Raw genomic sequence first — 21,919 nt, 5'->3', positions numbered from 1 at the left:
CCAACTACAACATTTTCCATCAAGATAGAACTGACAAAGGGGGAGGAGTTGCAATATACTGCAAAGAGAGCTTGCAAAGTTCTGTCATACTTTCCAGGTCTATGCCCAAACAGTTCGAGCTTCTAATTTTAAAAATTAATCTCTCCAGAAATAAGTCTCTCACTGTTGCCGCCTGATATAGACCCCCCTCAGCTCCCAGCTGTGCCCTGGACACGATATGTGAATTGATTGCCCCCCATCTATCTTCAGAGATCGTTCTGTTAGGTAACCTAAACTGGGATATACTTAACACCCCAGCAGTCCTACAATCTAAGCTAGATGCCCTCAATCTAACACAAATTATCAAGGAAACCACCAGGTACAACACTAAATCCGTAAACATGGGCACCCTCATAGATATTATCCTGACCAACTTACCCTCCAAATACACCTCTGCTGTTTTCAATCAGGATCTCAGCGATCACTGCCTCATTGCCTGCATCCGCTATGGGTCCGCGGACAAACAACCACCCCTCATCACTGTCAACCCCTATTACCAGTCTTTTCACTCTCTTTCGTATCGCCCGAGATCCCTATAGATTGGAAAGCTGCCGCGGTCATCCTCTTCAAAGGGGGTGACACTCTAGACCCAAACTGTTATAGATATATCCATCCTGCCCTGCCTTTCTAAAGTCTTTGAAAGCCAAGTTAATAAACAGATCACTGACCATTTCGAATCCCACCGTACCTTCTCCACTGTGCAATCTGGTTTCCGAGCTGGTCATGGGTGCACCTCAGCCACGCTCAAGGCACTAAACGATATCATAACCGCCATCGATAAAAGACAGTACTATGCAGCCGTCTTCATCGACCTGGCCAAGGCTTTCGACTCTGTCAATCACTGTATTCTTATCAGCAGACTCAATAGCCTTGGATTCTCAAATGACTGCCTCGCCTGGTTCACCAACTACTTCTCAGACAGAGTTTAGTGTGTCAAATCGGAGGGCCTGTTGTCCGGACCTCTGGCAGTCTCTATGGGGGTACCACAGGGTTCAATTCTCGGGCCGACTCTTTTCTCTGTATATATCAACGATGTCGCTCTTGCTGCGGGTGATTCCCTGATCCAACTCTACGCAGACGTCACCATTCTGTATACATCTGGCCCTTTTTTGGACACTGTGTTAACTAACCTCCAAACGAGCTTCAATGCCATACAACACTCCTTCCGTGGCCTCCAACTGCCCTTAAACGCTAGTAAAACCAAATGCATGCTTTTCAACTGTTCGCTGCCCGCACCCACCCGCTCGACTAGCATCACTACTCTGGACGGTTCTGACCTAGAATACGTGGACAACTACAAATACCTAGGTGTCTGGCTAGACTGTAAACTCTCCTTCCAGACTCATATCAAACATCTCCAATCCAAAATCAAATCTAGAATCAGCTTTCTATTTCACAACAAAGCCTCCTTCACTCACGCCGCCAAACTTACCCTAGTAAAACTGACTGTCCTACCGATCCTCGACTTCGTCGATGTCATCTACAAAATAGCTTCCAATACTCTACTCAGGAAATTGGATGTAGTCTATCACAGAGCCATCTGTTTTGTTACCAAAACGCCTTATACCACCCACCAATGCGACCTGTATGCTCTAGTCGGCTGGCCTTCGCTACATATTTGTCACCAGACCCACTGGCTCCAGGTCATCTAAGTCTATGCTAGGTACAGCTCCGCCTTATCTCAGCTCACTGGTCACGATAACAACACCCACCTGTAGCACGCGCTCCAGCAGGTATATCTCACTGGTCATCCCCAAAGCCAACACCTCCTTTGGCCGCCTTTCCTTCCAGTTCTCTGCTGCCAGTAACTGGAACGAATTGCAAAAATCGCTGAAGCTGGAGACTTACATTTCCCTCACTAACTTTAAACATCAGCTATCGGAGCAGCTAACCGATCGCTGCAGCTGTACATAGTCCATCTGTAAATAGCCCACCCAATCTACCTACCTCATCCCCATATTGTTTTTATTTACTTTGGTGCTCTTTTGCACACCAGTATCACTACTTACACACCATATGCTCATCATCTGCTCATCTATCACTCCAGGGTTAATCTGCTAAATTGTAAATACTTTGCTACTATGGCCTACTTATTGCCTTTCCTCCTCATGCATTTGCACACACTGTATATAGAAATTTTTTCTCCATTGTGTTATTGACTGTGCGGTTGTTTTTTCCATGTATATCTCTGTGTTTCTGTCGCACTGCTTTGCTTTATCTTGGCCAGGTCGCAGTTGTAAATGAGAACTTGTTCTCAACTAGCCTACCTGGTTAAATAATGGTTAAATAAATAAAAAATAAAAAAACATCTGTTTATTCATAGGGAAGAGTTGGGTAAGTTGAGCCATTTTTTACATTCAGCATCACTACCTCAAGGGCAATATAGTATTCTTTCTGAAAAAAGATATCTACATATAAAAAAAAAAAAGTATACCCAAATACTCAGGTGCTCGACTGAGGGACTTAAAAATCCCCAAAACATTCCTTACCCCAGGACACTTCAACTGGTGACTATCAAGGGAGAATAAAGGTAGAATAAAGCAAATGAATTGTGGAATTATACCTTGGCTAAATATAAGCCTTCCAGAAGCAGAAGATAAGATTTAAAGTTGGCTTTTTCTACAGAAACAGATCATGCCTTTCTATAAGCAGCAAGAAGCAGATTTTTCAGTCAACCATTTTTATTCTGTTCTTGATTATGGTCATATGATTTATCAAAGTGCAGCTGCTACTACTCTTAAAAATCTTTGGATGCAATCTATCATAGTGCCATTCATTTTATTACAGGAGACAGTTTTATTACTCATCACTGTATTCTTTACCAAAAGGTTGGATGGACCTCTTTCAAGTCACGTAGATCACATCATTACGGTCTTTTTATTTACAAAGCTCTGCTCCACAAGCTTCCAACTTACCTAAATTCACTGTTAAGATTTAAAATGACAAGTTATCAAAGCTGTTCACAGGGTTGGTTAACTCTGGAGTCTCATTTTCTGTCTACAGAGTTAGGTAAGTCAGCCTTTAGTTTTCTAGCTCCACATGATTGGAATGATCTCCAAAAAACATTTAGAATTCATGTGTTAGTGTCCCTCGGGCAGTTCAGACAGCAGACAAAGGATTTCTATAATGAAGAATGTGTTTGTTTTAGTTGACTGGGTTTTGTGTATATTGTGTACAGTTGTTTGTCTGTTCAATATGTGTTGTGCTGTATTTATTTGTTTTACATTGTATTTTTTTTAATGTATTTTATGAAATTGTACAGTGCCTTCGGAAAGTATTCAGACCCCTTGACTTTTTCTACATTTTGTTACATTACAGCCTTATTCAATGGCGATTTTAGCATGTAAATCTTGGTGGGGCAAACTCCACAGTGTTTTTTAATACATGCCAGCAAAGACACCACACAACACATTAATTGCAATATAACGGTGACAAGCGGTGCCTACAAACTGTTAGGGCCTACATGAAGCTGTCTCAACAGCAGAGCTTTCTTTCCAGCACGATGGAGTGAATATTTACCACGGCTACACCTGGCTATCACCTGAGCCTTGTCTGGCAGCGAAATAATTCATTCAGCCCGGTTTACTGTATTTTTAAAAAACATAGCTGATATGGCTGACTTGCTTAAACAAATGTGGTTTCTACTGACAATTGAGATGTACAAACTATGGCATAAGGGAACGATGAGTGGATAAGAGGCATTTCGTAATTTTGATTAAGACATTAATGAGCTAGCTACAGTAACACGGACGTAGTCAATCTAACTATGTGTTCAGCACTTTTGAAATGTACAGCGACAGAATGCAGAACATGGGCTGCTCTTAAAGTATTTTCCATGTACAGTCGTGGCCAAAAGTTTTGAGAATGACACAAATATACATTTTCACAAAGTTTGCTGCCTCATTGTCTTTAGATATTTTTTTCAGATGTTACTATGGAATATTGAAGTATAATTACAAGCATTTCATAAGTGTCAAAGGCCTTTATTGACAATTACATGAAGTTCATGCAAAGAGTCAATATTTGCAGTGTTGACCCTTCTTTTTCAAGACCTCTGCAATCCGCCCTGGCATGCTGTCAATTAGCTTCTGGGCCACATCCTGACTGATGGCAGCCCATTCTTGCATAATCAATGCTTGGAGTTTGTCAGAATTTGTGGGGTTTTGTTTGTCCACCCGCCTCTTGAGGATTGACCACAAGTTCTCAATGGGATTAAGGTCTCGGGAGTTTTCTGGCCATGGACCCAAAATATCGATGTTTTGTTCCCCGAGCCACTTAGTTATCACTTTTGCCTTATGGCAAGGTGCTCCATCATGCTGGAAAAGGCATTGTTCCTCACCAAACTGTTCCTGGATGGTTGGGAGAAGTTGCTCTCGGAGGATGTGTTGGTACCATTCTATTCACGGCTGTGTTCTTAGGCAAAATTGTAAGTGAGCCCACTCCCTTGGCTGAGAAGCAACCCCACACATGAATGGTCTCTGGATGCTTTACTGTTGGCATGACACAGGACTGATGGTAGCGCTCACCTTGTCTTCTCCGGACAAGCTTTTTTCCGGATGCCCCAAACAGTCGGAAAGGGGATTCATCAGAGAAAATGACTTTACCCCAGTCGTCAGCAGTCCAATCCCTGTACCTTTTGCAGAATATCTGTCTGTCCCTGATGTTTTTCCTGGAGAGAAGTGGCTTCTTTGCTGCCCTTCTTGACACCAGGCCATCCTCCAAAAGTCTTCGCCTCACTGTGCGTGGAGATGCACTCACACCTGCCTGCTGCCATTTCTGAGGAAACTCTGTACTAGTGGTGCCCCGATCCCGCAGCTAAATCAACTTTAGGAGACGGTCCTGGCGCTTGCTGGACTTTCTTGGGCGCCCTGAAGCCTTCTTCACAACAATTGAACCGCTCTCCTTGAAGTTCTTGATGATCCGATAAATGGTTGATTTAGGTGCAATCTTACTGGCAGCAATATCCTTGCCCATTTTGTGCAAAGCAATGATGACGGCACGTGTTTCCATGCAGGTAACCATGGTTGACAGAGGAAGAACAATGATTCCAAGCACCACCCTCCTTTTGAAGCTTCCAGTCTGTTATTCGAACTCAATCAGCATGACAGAGTGATCTCCAGGCTTGTCCTCATCAACACTCACACCTGTTAATGAGAGAATCACTGACATAATGTCAGCTGGTCCTTTTATGGCCGGGCTGAAATGCAGTGGAAATGTTTTTGGGGGGATTCAGTTCATTTGCATGGCAAAGAGGGACTTTGCAATTAATTGCAAATCATCTGATCACTCTTCATAACATTCTGGAGTATATGCAAATTGCCATCATACAAACTGAGGCAGCAGACTTTTTGAAAATTAATATTTGTGTCATTCTCAAAACTTTTGGCCACGACTGCACAGAACAAGCAGTATGGCTGGTGGCATTGTCATGCTTGAGGGTCATGTCAGGATGAGCCTGCAGGAAGGGTACCACATGAGGGAGGAGGATGTCTTCCCTGTAATGCACAGTGTTGAGATTGCCTGCAATGACAACAAGCTCAGTCCGATGATGCTGTGACACACCGCCCCAGACCATGACGGACCCTCCACCTCCAAATCGATCCCGCTCCAGAGTACAGGCCTCAGGAATAACACTCATTCCTTCGATGATAAATGCGAATCCGACCATCACCCCTGGTGAGACAAAACCGCGACTTGTCAGTGAAGAGCACTTTTAGCCAGCCCTGTCTGGTCCAGCGACGGTGGGTTTGTGCCCATAGGCGAAGTTGTTGCCGGTGATGTCTAGTGAGGAGCTGCCTTACAACAGGCCTACAAGCCCTCAGTCCAGCCTCTCTCAGCCTATTGCGGACAGTCTGAGCACTGATGGAGGGATTGTGCATTCCTGGTGTAACTCAAGCAGTTGTTGTTGCCATCCTGTACCTGTCCCGCAGGTGTGATGTTCGGATGTACCGATCCTGTACAGGTGTTACACGTGGTCTGCCACTGCGAGGATGATCAGCTGTCCGTCCTGTCTCCCTGTAGCGCTGTCTTAGGCATCTCACAGTACGGACATTGCAATTTATTGCCCTGGCCACATCCTGCAGTCCTCATGCCTCCTTGCAGCATGCCTAAGGCACGTTCACGCAGATGAGCAGGGACCTTGGACATCTACGGCTCCCTCACGACGCCAGGACAGCGGAGTCAATCACCACCTACCGGAGACACCTGAAACCCCACCTCTTTAAGGAATACCTGGGATAGGATAAAGTAATGATCTATCCTGTGAAGATATATGTAATTCTGTGTAATTATTTAGGTATTTAGTAAAGCCAATTTGTGTACTGCTGATTCAACTTGTTAGCTAGGGTTCGTGCAGATAACCAAGTACTTGTGACAATCAGAATGAGACCGATCGAGGTGCCGATTAATACTTGACTGCTATTGATATAAAAGATCTTCAGATCTTTAAGAGTGGATTCGGGAGATAACCGCTCTATATAAATGAATGCTTCCGTGGTGCCCCAGGTTATTAATGGTTTAATTGTTGCATGGTTTAATTCAATGACGTAATCGATTTGATAAAATAACATGTCATATAATTGAATCATAGTCAGCGACACAACAGTGCATTTAATGTATTGTTTAGTGTTTGTGTAGTGGCTTTGCTGGCATGCATCCATCTTTTTTTGTTTTGCCCCACCAAGATTTACATGCTAAAATCACCTCTGCAAATGTCCCTTGTTGTGACCTATTATCCAGGTGATGGTATGCTGAATCATGCTGCTTTGATCAGCACTATGACCAGTTGAAGACACAACTTTACATTGGAGGAGATTGACAATCTTGAAATGATGTTTTTCTCCAACAGTGTTGGCCTAATGGTTGCGCAAACACTGTTATACTTCTGTCTTAAATCAATATGGAATCTTTGGCACATGACCTTAGGGGGTACAGAGGTTAACTAACAGCAACTTGTTTTTGTCTTTCACTCTGTACAATAACCACTGAATTCCTTTTACTATCATGTCCAATAACCATTGAAATCATTTCTTTGAGCAGTCTGTGTTGCTTTTAGATCTACATGATAATTGTAAGGATGATGGAAAACATCTTGGTCAACATGTTGACACTATTGGATGCATCCTAAATGGCACTCTATTGTGTGCATGTGTGTATTCATCAGTATGCAGGCAACATGGCAGAGAGCCTTCTTCTTCTGTTGTGTTTTAGGGCGAACTACACCGGAAACGGTGTATTGTCGCCCACTAATGGATACGCAAAATATAAAAGGGGGAAATCCAAAACGGAAAAGGTAAATAAAATAACTTTTTGTCCACTCAAACATCCAACAAAAATAAAACAGTCCTTCAAAAACACTCAGAGCCCTACTTAGATCCAATGACCTGAGAGGACGGAACTGCTGCTCCAGTCAATAAGCCATGCAGCTCCTCACACATTACATTCTTCATTCTTCATTCCAAGACGCGTTCAGCTGCAGATACGATATCGACCTTTCTTGAGTTATTCACTCATGCATGCAGTGCAATTCATCACCATTGCAATAAATGCCCCAAAATCCCCACAGCACTGGAGTGCGGTGTCTCCACGGCAACCGAACCACTCCAACATTGTTTAACTATTCTCGCTTGTTCGGCATAGGATACACGCTGAACAGCTCTTATCCTAGTAATCTCTGCCTCCTTCACCCTTACAGGACATTCAGGGAACTCAATAATCACTCAAGTCATACTCTCTGCAAACACTTGACACATGCCCAAACACTTTGCATTTGGAACACTGTAGTAACCTGGGGACAGATTCCCTCACAAGGTAATACATATCCCATCTTGACTAACTTTCAACAGCTGGCAGAGAGGCTGCTGATCATTGTGGCCTAATGGTACGTTTCGACCAGAAGCGGTGCATCCTCTTGACAACTCTTCGCTCCAAAATATTGGCTTCTTTGTGGCCGTGCACATATTCTTCTTCAATGGGGTTTAACAGCGGTTGGCATCCAATGTTAATGGTGCATTACCGCCACCAGTTGGACAGGATATTGAATAAGAAACAATAAAAACTATTGCGGGAAAGGGGGAAAATGACATTGTACAAAATATGAACACGTCAACTTAGAAAACCCATCCCATCCCACTTCTTCAATCACAGCCCACTCCAAAATACATCCCTACAAAGGCTCAGGGCCTGTGATGGCAGTACATTCACCAACCGCATTTCTTGCACAGCCTTGACTGAAATCACAAAGACCCACCAAATAATTAAGCGGCATTCACAATGACTTCTTCTCCGCTTGTGCTGTACAGTTTGTGACCATTGAAATAAATAATACAAAAGTCCACCTTTTAACATGTAGCATTTCACTATCCCTCGGTTGATGAGAAACCTTCACTAGTCGTGGTGGCTCTACTACCATTTTCTTCGCCGCCACTCGTTCCTTCCAATCTTCTCACCTCCTCCAGTTAGGTGACACACTGGACACTCCTTCCCCTTGCCACCTCATTCTCCTTCACCCTAACAGGGCACTCCAGAAATTCAAGCGCATGTTCACCTCCACAGTTGAAGCATTTCACTTCATCAGGCATACAATACTCTTCCCTTTTGCACACACCAAATATTTTACTTTTATGACACTGAAGGGGCTTGTGCACAAAAGTTAGGATATCTTATGAATCCTAACTTTATATGAGAAGGGAGAGACTTCATCAAAGAACAGTAGCATGGATATAGTGAATTTATTTTGTCCAACCATACAGGTCAGTCGAAGTGCACCAACCACTCCATCGATATTCAGTAATATCCTCTGCCTTTATTTCTTGCACCACCCCAGAAATAATCACCTTGATAGGTGCCCTACTACAAAAATCCATACAGGAAACATTCCACTCCGATATATCTTAAAACACGCTTCTTCTGCTCCGTAGGCGCACCAAAAATCTAAATAAAACCACTTCTTGTGACTCTCACCGACTCCTCACTTTCCCCCAACACATTCCAGATTTTCCTCGAGACATTAAACAGATTTCCCAAGTAGCGATGATCCAAAACTCGCACTCAGACTAAAAATGAGTCTAGTGGTTTCCTATTTTCCACCATAGCTTTAGTTCTATTATTTCCCTTTCTCTTCGCCACTGTAACCCACTGTCTCTCTTTCTGTACTATTAGCCTGCCCCGACTCACTGGCGGTTTCAAACAAAACCTCAGTTTCCTCCATCTTTGTTTGCTTGCTGAGAAGCCATGGGCTCCCGAGTGGCGCAGCGGTCTAAGGCACTGTATCTCAACTCTAGAGGCGTCACTACAGACACCCTTATTCAAATCCAAGCTGTATCACAACCAGCTGTGATTGGGAGTCGGACAGTGCACAATTGGCCTAGCGTTGTCTGGGTTTGGTGGGTGTAGGCCGTCATTGTAAATAAGAATTTGTTCTTAACTGACATGCATAGTTAAATAAAAGTAAAATAAAAAAAATCTTCTCCACGATCAACGTCACATCCACTTACTTACTTGAACATATTCCAGTAAGTAAATGCTTTTTGAAAACGTTAAAAAACAATGTACTATTAGCTAGCTAGCGACAGCAGGCCACTGTGTGTAGGCTAATGAGCTGCTTGTTAGCTGGCTAGCTAGTTAGACAATTGTACAGTTGAAGTCGAAAGTTTACATACACGTTAGCCAAATACATTTAAACCCAGTTTTTCACAATTCCTGACATTTTATCCGAGTACAATGTGACATGTCAGAATAATATTAGAGAATGATTTATTTCAGCTTTTATTTCTTTCATCACGTTCCCAGTGAGTCAGAAGTTTACATACAGTCAATTAGTATTTGGTAGCATTGCTTTTAAATTGTTTAACTTGGGTCAAACATTTCGGGTAGCCTTCCACAAGCTTCCCACAATAAGTTGGGTGAATTTTGGCTCATTCCTCCTGACAGAGCTGGTGTAACTGAGTCAGGTTTGTAGGCCTCCTTGCTCGCACATGCTTTTTCAGTTCTGCCCACAAATATTCTATAGGTTTGAGGTCAGGGCTTTGTGATGGCCACTCCAATACCTTGACTTTGTTGTCCTTGAGCCATTTTGCCACAACTTTGGAAGTATGCTTTGGGTCATTGTTCATTTGGAAGACACATTTGCGACTAAGCTTTAACTTCCTGACTGATATCCTGAGATGTTGGTTCAATATATCCACGTAATTTTCCTCCCTCATGATGCCATATATTTTGAAGTGCACCAGTCCCTCCTGAAGCAAAGCACCCCACAACATGATGCTGCCACCCCCGTGCTTCATGGTTGGGATGGTGTTCTTCGGCTTGCAAGCTTCCCCCTTTTTCCTCCAAACATAACAATGGTCATTATGGCCAAACAGTTCTATTTTTGTTTCATCAGACCAGAGGATATTTCTCCAAAAATTACGATATTTGTCCCCATGTGCAGTTGCAAACAAGTCTGTTTTTTTATGGCGGTTTTGGAGCAGTGGCTTCTTCCTTGCTGAGTGGCCTTTCAGGTTATGTTGATATAGGACTCGTTTTACTGTGGATAAATATACTTTTGTACCTGTTTCATCCAGCATCTTCACAAGGTCCTTTGCTGTTGTTCTGGGATTGATTTTCACTTTTCGTACCAAAGTACGTTAATCTTTAGGAGACAGAATGCATCTCCTTCCTGAGCGGTATGACGGCTGCGTGGTCCCATGGTGTTTATACTTGTGTACTATTGTTTGTACAGATGAACGTGGTACCTTCAGGCATTTGGAATTGCTCCCAAGGATGAATGCAGACGTGTGGAGGTCTACAATTTTTTTTCTGAGGTCTTGGCTGATTTCTTTTGATTTTCCCACGATGTCAAGCAAAGAGGCACTGAGTTTGAAGGTATGCCTTGAAATACATCCACAGGTACACCTCCAGTTGACTCAAATTATGTCAACTAGCCTATCAGAAGCTTCTAAAGCCATGACATCATTTTCTGGAATTTTCCAAGCTGTTTAAAGACACACTAAGTTGACTGTGCCTTTAAACAGCTTGGAAAATTCCAGAAAATCTGGTGTGGCCACAAGCTGCATTAAGTACTGCAGTGCATCTCCTCTTCATGGACTGCACCAGATTTGCCAGTTCTTGCTGTGAGATGTTAACGCACTCTTCCACCAAGGCACCTGCAAGTTCCCAGACATTTCTGGGGGGAATGGCCCTAGCCCTCACCCTCCGATCCAACAGGTCCCAGACGTGCTCAATGGGATTGAGATCCGGGCTCTTCGCTGGCCATGGCAGAACACTGACATTCCTGTCTTGCAGGAAATCACGCACAGAACGAGCATTATGGCTGATGGCATTGTCATACTGGAGGGTCATGTCAGGATGAGCCTGCAGGAAGGGTACCACATGAGGGAGGAGGATGTCTTCCCTGTAACGCACAGCTTTGAGATTGCCTGCAATGACAACAAGCTCAGTCCAATGATGCTGTGACACACCGCCCCAGACCATGACGGACCCTCCACCTCCAAATCGATCCCGCACCAGAGTACAGGCCTCGGTGTAACGCTCATTCCTTCGACAATAAACGTGAATCCGACTATCACCCCTGGTGAGACAAAACCGTGACTCGTCAGTGAAGAGCACTTTTTGCCAGTCCTGTCTGGTCCAGCGACGGTGAGTTTATGCCCATAGGCGACGTTGTTGCCGGTGATGTCTGGTGAGGAGCTGCCTTACAACAGGCCTACAAGCCCCCAGTCCAGCCTCTCTCAGCCTATTGCGGACAGTCTGAGCACTGATGGAGGGATTGTGCATTCCTGGTGTAACTCAGGCAGTTGTTGCCATCCTGTACCTGTCCTGCAGGTGTGATGTTCGGATGTACCGATCCTGTGCAGGTGTTGTTACACGTGGTCTGCCACTGCGAGGATGATCAGCTGCCCGTCCTGTCTCCCTGTAGCGCTGTCTTCGGCATCTCACAGTACGGACATTGCAATTTATTGCCCTGGCCACATCTGCAGTCCTCATGCCTCCTTGCAGCATGCCTAAGGCACATTCACGCAGATGAGCAGGGACCCTGGGCCCCTCTTTCTTTTCGTGTTTTTCAGAGTCAGTGGAAAGGCCTCTTTAGTGTCCTAAGTTTTCAGAACTGACCTTAATTGCCTACCATCTGTAAGCTGTTAGTGTCTTAAGACCGTTCTACAGGTGCATGTTCATTAATTGTTTATGGTTCGTTAAGCAAGCATGGGAAACAGTGTTTAATCCCTTTACAATGAAGATCTGTGAAGTTATTTGGATTTTTATGAATTATATTTGAAAGACAGGGTCCTGTAAAAAAGCGTTTATTTTTTTGCTGAGTTTATATGAATGAGCAGTGACAGAGCGGCTAAGATGCAATAGATAGTGAAGGATACAGTATACAGCATATACATATGAGATGAGTAATGTGAGATATGTAAACATTATTAAAGTGGCCAGTGGTATCAAGTCTGTAGGTAGGCAGGCACCTCTCTGTGCTTGTGGTGGCTGTTTAACAATCTGATGGCCTTGCGATAGAAGCTGTTTTTCAATCTCTCTGTCCCAGCTTTGATGCACCTGTACTGACCTCGCCTTCTGGATGGAAGCGGGGTGAACAGGCAGTGGCTCGGGTGGTTATTGTCCTTGAAGATCTTTATTGACTTCCTGTGACATCGGGTGTTGTAGGTGTCCTAGAGGGAAAGTAGTTTGCCCCCGGTGATGTGTTGTGAAGACCGCACCACCCTCTGGAGAGCCTTGCAGTTGTGGGCGGTGCAATTGCTGTACCAGGCGGTGATACAGCCCGACAGGATGCTTTCGATTGTGAACCTGTAAAAGTTAGAGGGTTTTCGGTGACAATCCAAATTCTTTCAGCCTCCTGAGGTTGAAGAGGCGCTGTTGCGCCTTCTTCACCACACTGTCTGTGTGCGTGGACCATTTCAGTTTGTCGGTGATATGAACACCGAGGAACTTAAAATGTTCCACCTTCTCCACTAATGTCCCGTCGATATGGATAGGGGGTGCTCCCTTTGCTCTTTCCTGAAGTCCACAAACATCTCTTTTGTTTTGCTGACTTTGAGTGGGAGGTTATTTTCCTGACACCACACTCCGAGGCCCCTCACCTCATCCCTGTAGGCTGTTTCGTCATTGTTGGTAATCAAACCTACCACTGTTGTGTCGTCTGCAAACTTGATGATTGAGTTGGAGGTGTGCATGGCCACGCAGTCGTGGGTGAACAGGAAGTACAGGATGTGGCTGAGAATGCACCCTTGTGGGGCCCCAGTGTTGAGGATCAGCGGAGTTGAGATGTTGTTTCCTACCTTCACCACCTGGGGGCGGCACGTCAGGAAGTCCAGGACCCAGTTGCACAGGGCAGGGTCAAGACCCAGGGTCTCAAGTGTAATTGAGGGGGGCAGGTAGCCTAGTGGTTAGAGCGTTGGACTTGTAACTGAAAGGTTGCAAGATTGAATCCCTGAGCTGACAAGGTAAAAAATCTGTCCTTCTGCCCCTGAACAAAGCAGTTAACCCACTGTTAACCCACAAAATAAGAATTTGTTCTTAACTGACTTACCTAGTTAAATAAAAATGATGAGTTTGGAGGGTACTATGGTGTTCAATGCTGAGCTGTAGTCAAGAACAGCATTCTGACATAGGTATTCCTCTTGTCCAGATGGGATAGGGCGGTGTGTAGTGTGATGGAGATTGCATCGTCTGTGGACCTATTGGGGCGGTAAGCAAATTTGAAGTGGGTCTAGGGTGGAGGTGATATGATCCATGACTATTTTCTCAAAGCACTTCCTGATGACAGAAGTGAGTGCAGTGGGTTACCTTAGCTTTCTTGGGAACAGGAACAATGGTGGCCATCTTGAAGCATGTGCGGACAGCAGACTGGGATAGGGATTGATTGAATATGTCCGTAAACACACCAGCCTGCTGGTCTGCGCATGCTATGAGGACGCGGCTAGGGATGCCGTCTGGGCCGGCAGCCTTGCGAGGGTCAACACGTTTAAAAGTTCTACTCACGTCGGCCACGGAGAAGGAGAGCCCACAGTCTTTGGTAGTGGGCTGTGTCAGTGGCACTGTATTGTCCTCAAAGCGCACAAAGAAGTTGTTTCATTTGTCTGGAAGCAAGACGTCGATGTCTGCGACGGGGCTGGTTTTCTTTTTGTAATCCGTTATTGTCTGTGGACCCTGCCACATACGTCTCTTGTTTGAGCTGTTGAATTGCGACTCCACTTTGTCTCTATACTGACACTTTTGCATGTTTGATTGCCTTATGGAGGGAATAATTACACTGTATTCTGTCATATTTCCTTTCACCGTTCCATGATTTAATACGGTGGTACATGCCTGCAGCTTTGCGCGAATACTGCCATCAATCCACGGTTTCTGGTTAGGGGATGTTTAATTGTTACAGAGGGTACAACATCTCCTATACACTTCCTTATAAACTTGTTCACCGAGTCAGAGTATACGTCAATGTTATTATCTGAGGCTACCCGGAACATATCCCAGTCCACGTGGTCAAAGCAATCTTGAAGTGTGGAATCCGACTGGTCAGACCAGCGTTGGATAGACCTAAGCACGGGCGCTTCCTGTTTTAATTTCTGTCTATAGGAGGGGAGCAACAAGAGAGTCATGTCAGATTTGCCAAAAGGAGGGCGTGGGAGGGCCTTGTATGCATCCCGGAAGTTAGAGTAGCAATGGTCGAGCGTGTTACTCGCTCGTGTACAGCAATCGGTATGCTGGTAGAATTTAGGTAGCCTTGTTCTCAAATTGGCTTTGTTAAAATACCCAGCTACGATAAATGCAGCCTCAGGATATATGGTTTCCAGTTTGCATAAAGTCCAGTGAATTTCCTTGATGGCCGTCTTGGTATCGGCTTGTGGGGGGATATACACGGCTGTGAAGATAACCGAGGAGAGTTCTCTTGGGAGATAATACGGTCGGCATTTGATTGTGAGGAATTCTAGGTCAGGTGAACAGAAGGACTTAAGTTCCTGTATGTTGTTACAATTACACCATGTGTCGTTAATGAAACAAAGAAAATAATGTGGCGTGGGTAGTGTTGTAATTCTACCTAGTTTGTTTGAGAATGATTTGAGAATACAGAGACAAAATCAGAAGGTCAATGGCATGGAGGAGGATTGCAGAGATGTTGGCTACCACCCGGTTAGTCAACCCTGCACCTTAGAAGCTGCTGCCCTATGTACATAGACATGGAATCACTGGTCACTTTAACCTGTTACATCTAGGGGGCAGTAATTTCACGGCTGGATAAAAAACGTACCCGATTTAATCTGATTATTAGTCCTGCCCAGAAACTGGAATATGCATATAATTATTAGCTTTGGAGAGAAAACACTCCAAAGTTTCTGAAACTGTTTGAATGGTGTCTGTGAGTATAACAGAACTCCTATGGCAGGCAAAAACCTGAGATGCTTCTGTTCAGGAAGTACCCTGTCTGAACATTTCTTGCCCTTCTTTATTATCTCTGTCGTTTACAAAGGATCTCTGCTCTTACGTGACACTTCTCACGTCAACAATGGAGTCTCACAGCCCGGGAAAAACAGGAATGATGTCATTCAAAGCCCTGGCTGAAGCACACGAGAGCAAATGCTGAGTGGTCAGTCAATGGACTAAGCCTTAGGCGCGTGACACGCCCCGCCCCCGGCTTTTGGTTTTTTCCTCAGTTTACAGACAGGCAGATTCCCGGTCGGAATATTATCGCTTCTCTACGAGATAAATTGCATAAATATTGGTTTTAAACAGCGGTTGACATGCTTCGAAGTACGGTAATGGAATATTTCGAAATTTTTTGTCATATTTTGCGTCATGCTCGTGGCCGAGATTTAGCGTTGGGATAGTGTCTAGAACGCACGAACAAAACGTCGCTGTTTGGATATAACGATGGATTATTTGGGACCAAACCTACATTTGTTATTGAAGTAGAAGTCCTGGCAGTGTATTCTGATGAAGAACAAGCAAGGTAAGAACATTTTTCTTATAGGAAATGTGATTTTGGTGAAGGCTACACTGGGTGGGTGTCTAAATAGCTAGCCCTGTAACGCCGGGCTATGTACTTACATTATTGCAAAATGTGCTTCATCCGAAAAGCTATTTTAAAATCGGACATATCGAGTGCATAGAGGAGTTCTGTATCTATAATTCTTAAAATAATTGTTATGCTTTTTGTGAACGTTTATCGTGAGTAATTTAGTAAAATCACCGGAAGTGTTCGGTGGGAATGCTAGTTCTGAACGTCACATGCTAATGTAAAAAGCTGGTTTTTGATATAAATATGAACTTGATTGAACAGACATGCATGTATTGTATAACACAATGTCCTAGGTGTGTCATCTGATGAAGATCATCAAAGGTTAGTGCTGCATTTAGATATGGTTTGGGTTTATGTGACATGATATGCTAGCTTGAAAAATGGCTGTGTGATTATTCCTGGCTGGGTACTCTGCTGACATAATCTAATGTTTTGCTTTCGCTGTAAAGCCTTTTTGAAATCGGACAGTTTGGTTAGATAAAGGAGAGTCTTGTCTTTAAATAGCTGTAACATAGTCATATGTTTGAAAAGTGTAAGTTTTCGGATTTAGAGGAGTTTGAATTTCGCGCCCCGCCCATCATTGGATATTGGAGCAGACGTTCCGCTAGCGGAACGTGTAGATGTAAGAGGTCATGTTTACATACTGCTTTACTCATTATGTATATACTGTATTCTAGTCTACTGTATTTTTGTCAATGCCACTCCGACATTGCTCATTCTAATATTTATATATTTCTTAATTATTTTCTTTACTTTTAGATTTGTGTGTATTGTTGTGAATTGTTAGATATTACTGCACTGTTGGCGCTAGGAACACAAGCATTTTGCTACACCCGCAATAACATCAGGAAAATATGTGTAAGTGACCAATAACATTTTATTTCATGGTGGGTAAAGAGATATTTGCACAACAATGTTGACTATGTTTTATGAAGGGAAGATTTTCAAGCAAACATCTGCTCCTCACCTGATGGTTAACAGCAGCTGTAGCCGCATGTAATTTGCATAATGCAGAGCAGAGCTGAACTTTTTGTATCGCTCACACCTTCCCATTGCTCAGCGTGCCCTGGTTGAAAATGAATAGGAGCGGACTTCATCTGGCGAATTCGGAAGAGGTGGAAACCATATGTAATCTAGATGTTCACAGGCGATGGCGCATGGGACAGAGAACAAAAATGTGGCCCTCCTGATTCCTGTCAGCGTCCCAGCCTGCGATTTCAAACCTAACCCGCACCCTAACCACATTCCTAACCCTAATCTTAAATGAAGACCAAAAAGCAAATGTTTGTTTTCACGAATTTTTACGATATAGCCAATTTTGACTTTGTATCTGTGATATCTAGTGTAAACCTAATCTTAACTATAGCCCTTAACCATTTTAAATGTCAATTTCAGTGGGGTAGGAGTAGGGAGGTCCCAATGACCCGGATAGCACGGACAATCATTCGTTTCATAAATAATTGTTTTCATGCCGCCAGGGGGCGTCTTTACTTCATCGTTCCTTATAATTACAATATTATAGGAATGATTCAATGGATTGTCTTTTTCCCCGTTTCATATATTTTTTTAATATCCTAATATTTACAAACTTATTTGAGGTTTAGTTAAGGATATTTAGCATTAATTTAGCAAACAATTAGTTGTTTTGAGCCTTTCAACAAATACTTCTTTGGGCTGGATTGTGGCCAGGATATTGAAACAAACTGCAGATTTTTCGTGCCGACCAATGAATATAACCCCTGAGCTCTCCATTACTTCAGCACTAGGGGATCACGTTTCTCTCCAGCCAATCCGAGGCAAGGGGATCCCATCTTCCTTTTATAAATCGGACTGGTTTTTGTAGGCGAATGAAAGGTAACCGTTTGGGATTACACAGGACATTTACAGAAATCTGTACCAGGGTTTTAATCCTATTCCTTACTTGATATAAGGTAATTATTTCTGAATAATGTTCAAAGTTCTAGGATAAACTATGACAATTTCATTGTGTATGTTTATCAAATTTGACTAATTGGTGTGTGCTTTAGTTTTGCACCGTTTAGCCTAATTATACGGTATTTTATTAAATCCTATTACTATGGTTGTTGACCTAGTTATGATTGTGTGCCGCTTTTTGTGTTAATCTGATGGGTAGTGTGTTCTAGACGTATGTTTGCCGTGCGACAGAAACCACTGCGCTTTAATTTCCTTCATTGTAAACTGGGATTAGTAACATTGTAAGTAACCATGACCACACAGCGGTTTGCTGCCATAGCAGCATGCTCTCATGCATGCTACAAACCATGGATTTGACTCGATATTACCAGGATGCTGATAGTGATCTCATAACGTTGGTGCAATTTTAATTTGGCAGCTACTATTACAAAACATCCGCATATAAATCCTATTGTTTTTAGTGTTGAGATGAAATCCCTGGTTGCTGACCAAACTGTCTTGAAGCAGGATGGTGGCGGGGAAGCATCAAGTGTAGCGCACATGCATGGTCTGTTTAGGGCTCACACATTGTCCATCTGGTTGTTTTGAGTGGATTCAATTTTCACTGTAAATCACTGAATAACTGTAGAATAACTGTAGAATAACATAGAATAACTGTAGACCTAAAATGTTTCAATTCTAAGCATCAAATGCATGTATTGCTCTTTGTTCCAAGGTTTTCAAGGCTCAGTGAAAATGGCCACTTCAGAGAGTGCCAGTTTGAGTAAAGCTGTGAAACAGCAGTATATGGATCTTCCTCAGGGAGACAAGGTTCAGGCCATGTACATCTGGATAGACGGGACTGGAGAGGGGCTCCGCTGCAAGACCAGAACTCTGGATTCTGAACCCAAGACCATTGATGGTAAGTTTAGCAACCCTTTAAGAAAACAAATGGCCAATGGGAACTCCTTCCCCATAATGTGATGTGATTGAGATGCATAAAATCAGATGTTTACATTCATAGATCTTAACAAACGTTTCGGCTTACTTCAATAATACATTCTGTGTTTTATACAGATGGCGTAATCATTGTATGATCAAATTCTGACTGATTTTTACATTACCCTGAACCTAAAGAGTAGTTGAATCCCTTTAGTTCTGTTAATTTCACAGTTCCCCCCCCAGATCTTCCGGAGTGGAACTTTGATGGTTCCAGTACGTACCAGTCAGAGGGATCTAACAGCGACATGTATCTGATCCCTGCTGCTATGTTCAGAGATCCCTTCAGGAAAGACCCCAACAAACTGGTCCTGTGTCAAGTGCTCAAATACAACCGCAAGCCTGCAGGTAAGCCTGAGCAGTAAGGTGACCTTGGGACACATATTAGTGTTTCTTATTGGACAAGTTCAGAATTCTACTGACAGTTAATGTCTTTCATTTTGTACCTACTGAACACAGCCCTCCCTTAAATGGCCATTGAGTCCAGTCCCAATTGGCTCAGTGTAATGTATTTCTATATTTGTCTCCCACCAGAAACCAATCTCCGGCTGATGTGTAAGAAGATCATGGAGATGGTAGAAAACCAGGTCCCTTGGTTCGGTATGGAACAGGAATACACCATCCTGGGCACAGACGGACATCCTTTTGGTTGGCCTTCAAACGGCTTCCCTGGTCCCCAAGGTCAGTTTGAGAGTTGACTGTGTCCCAAATGGCACCCAATTCCCTATATAGGGCTCAACGTTTGACCAGATGTATAGGGGAAAAGGGCTGCCATTTCGGACATAGCCTTGGTTTTTCAGCAGACTCTTATCCAGCAAGACTCGAAATTGGTACATTCAACTAAAGTACTTAAGTTTGAGAGTTTAAACTGTTCACTGTTTTAACCAATGGCAAAAAAACACTGGCATTAAGCCTGTTGATGTGGTGTTTCTGGACAGGTCCCTACTACTGTGGAGTAGGAGCAGACAAGGCGTACGGTAGAGACATCGTAGAAGCCCACTACAGGGCCTGTCTTTATGCCGGGGTTCAGATATGTGGCACCAATGCTGAAGTTATGCCAGCTCAGGTAGGAAACACTGCACATTTTATCAATAGAAATCCTATTGGGGCCCATTTTTACCACAAACACAGATTAAACCTGCCTTTTTAGTCCTGGACTAGGCTTAATTTGTGACTGGGAAACGGCCCAGTGTGTTCTAAAACCTTTAAACTTTCAAGCTAGAATCTCTCATCCCTAAGCCTTATGTGTAGTCTGTATTGTGTCTTCCAGTGGGAGTTCCAGGTGGGTCCTTGTGAAGGGATCAACATGGGAGACCACCTCTGGGCAGCTCGGTTCATCCTGCACCGTGTGTGTGAGGACTTTGGTGTAGTGGCCTCATTTGACCCCAAGCCCATCCCTGGGAACTGGAATGGTGCTGGCTGCCATACCAACTTCAGCACCAAGGAGATGAGAGAAGATGGTGGGTTGAGGTAGGCATGAATTGAGTTTGTGCTGGAAATGCATTAAGGGACATTTTCCCTGGACCCATATTAATCCTAGGGCTAGAATACAATGGCATTTTCCATTGAAAGTGCTTCTTAGCAAAGAGGAAGAGGTGACGCGAGGGTCTGTCCAAAATAAGCCCAATGGGTTTATTTTGGACCGAACCTTGTCATCTGCCTTCCCGCCGTTGGGACAACTTCCATTGTTAAGGTGGAGACATGATCATCTCGTCATTATATACAGATCTCTCCTCTTAGTCAAAGACAAGCTAAATCTCTGTCTGGAAAACCGGCATAAGGTTTTTAGTCTTAAATCTCTTTAACGGTGGATTAACACCCCCCACCCCTTATCCACAAAGGGCCATTGAGGAGTCGATCGAGAAGCTGGGAAAGAGGCACCGCTACCACATCTGTGCCTACGACCCCAAAGGGGGGCTGGACAACGCGCGCCGGTTGACCGGTCACCACGAAACGTCCAACATCCATGAGTTCTCAGCCGGTGTGGCGAACCGCGGCGCCAGCATCCGCATCCCCCACTCAGTGGGTCAGGACAAGAAGGGCTACTTCGAAGACCGCCGCCCGTCAGCAAACTGTGACCCATATGCAGTCACAGAAGCCATGATACGCACATGTTTGCTCAGTGAAGTGGGGGAGGAGCCTACAGAATACAGCAAATTAACTAGATACTCTTTTGGACTGAAATAATCCCCCTTCTCTCCTCTTGAGCTACGCCTCATGAAGTGTCATTCCCAGTACTGTTTTGTCTGTGACTTTGGAAACCCCTTGCAAATTGCAAGTCTTGATCATCCATGTAGGGCTTGCTTTTTTTTAGCCATAAAAAAAATATATATTTTACTTGAGATGAATGAGTATGCTTGATGTATTCTGCCGTGTGTTCAGGGTAGCGTAGTCCCTACATTTTTGGCTTGATCACTGCCAATAATGCCATATAATTGATGCTAAGGAATGATTCCAGACATGTCAGTCGAGGAGGGTGAAATGTTTCCTATGTATAGGTCTATTTTTGTGTATCAATTTGCTACTCATGTTTAACATGATATACTAACCAAGATGCTGTAGATTTATGACTATGCCATGTGTGGTCTGGCTCGTGTGGTACACAAACCCAAAAGGATCCAAGGTGCATCTGTGTTTTTATACATGTGTGGATCTCTATTGTCTACCATTTAGTAGAAGTTGTATCAAGAACCCATTTTCTTATTTGGAACATTAAAAAAATATTTTTAACAATCTGATTCTTCAATTGTGCAATATATAATTTGTTAATGTTAAAGTAAACGGTAGAGCTCAAACAAATGTCTTTTTTAGAGCTTTAAAAAAAAGAGTTTTACATTAAGCAGTTGTCAAAGTGCAGTGATTAATTTTAGTTTACAGGCAATCTTTTGTAAGACTTGCTGACTAAAGGTAACCTGGTCAGATCAACACTGCTTCTCA

The 21,919-nt window shown here is 43.6% G+C and overlaps 1 protein-coding gene across 2 annotated transcripts; it reads left to right on the top strand.

Moving 5' to 3' along the window:
* The first annotated feature begins 17,836 nt into the window (after positions 1-17,836).
* LOC115158590 (glutamine synthetase) lies at positions 17,837-21,718 on the top strand. Of its 2 annotated transcripts, none has more exons than XM_029707746.1 (7): positions 17,837-17,923; positions 18,720-18,905; positions 19,169-19,330; positions 19,517-19,663; positions 19,921-20,048; positions 20,253-20,452; positions 20,824-21,718. In XM_029707746.1, exons 1-7 carry the CDS (start codon positions 17,917-17,919, stop codon positions 21,167-21,169), a joined length of 1,176 nt encoding a protein of 391 aa, XP_029563606.1. In that variant the 5' UTR covers positions 17,837-17,916; the 3' UTR covers positions 21,170-21,718. The 2 variants fall into 2 exon arrangements, with proteins under 2 accessions (XP_029563606.1, XP_029563607.1); XM_029707747.1 differs by having other exon boundaries at positions 17,848-18,000.
* Positions 21,719-21,919: the final 201 nt, after the last annotated feature.

The sequence above is a fragment of the Salmo trutta genome, chromosome 22 (assembly GCF_901001165.1).
Source record: "Salmo trutta chromosome 22, fSalTru1.1, whole genome shotgun sequence".
Lineage (NCBI taxonomy): Eukaryota > Metazoa > Chordata > Actinopteri > Salmoniformes > Salmonidae > Salmo > Salmo trutta.
Note: the sequence above shows the minus strand (reverse complement) of the source record. Positions and strands in the feature narration are given on the sequence as shown.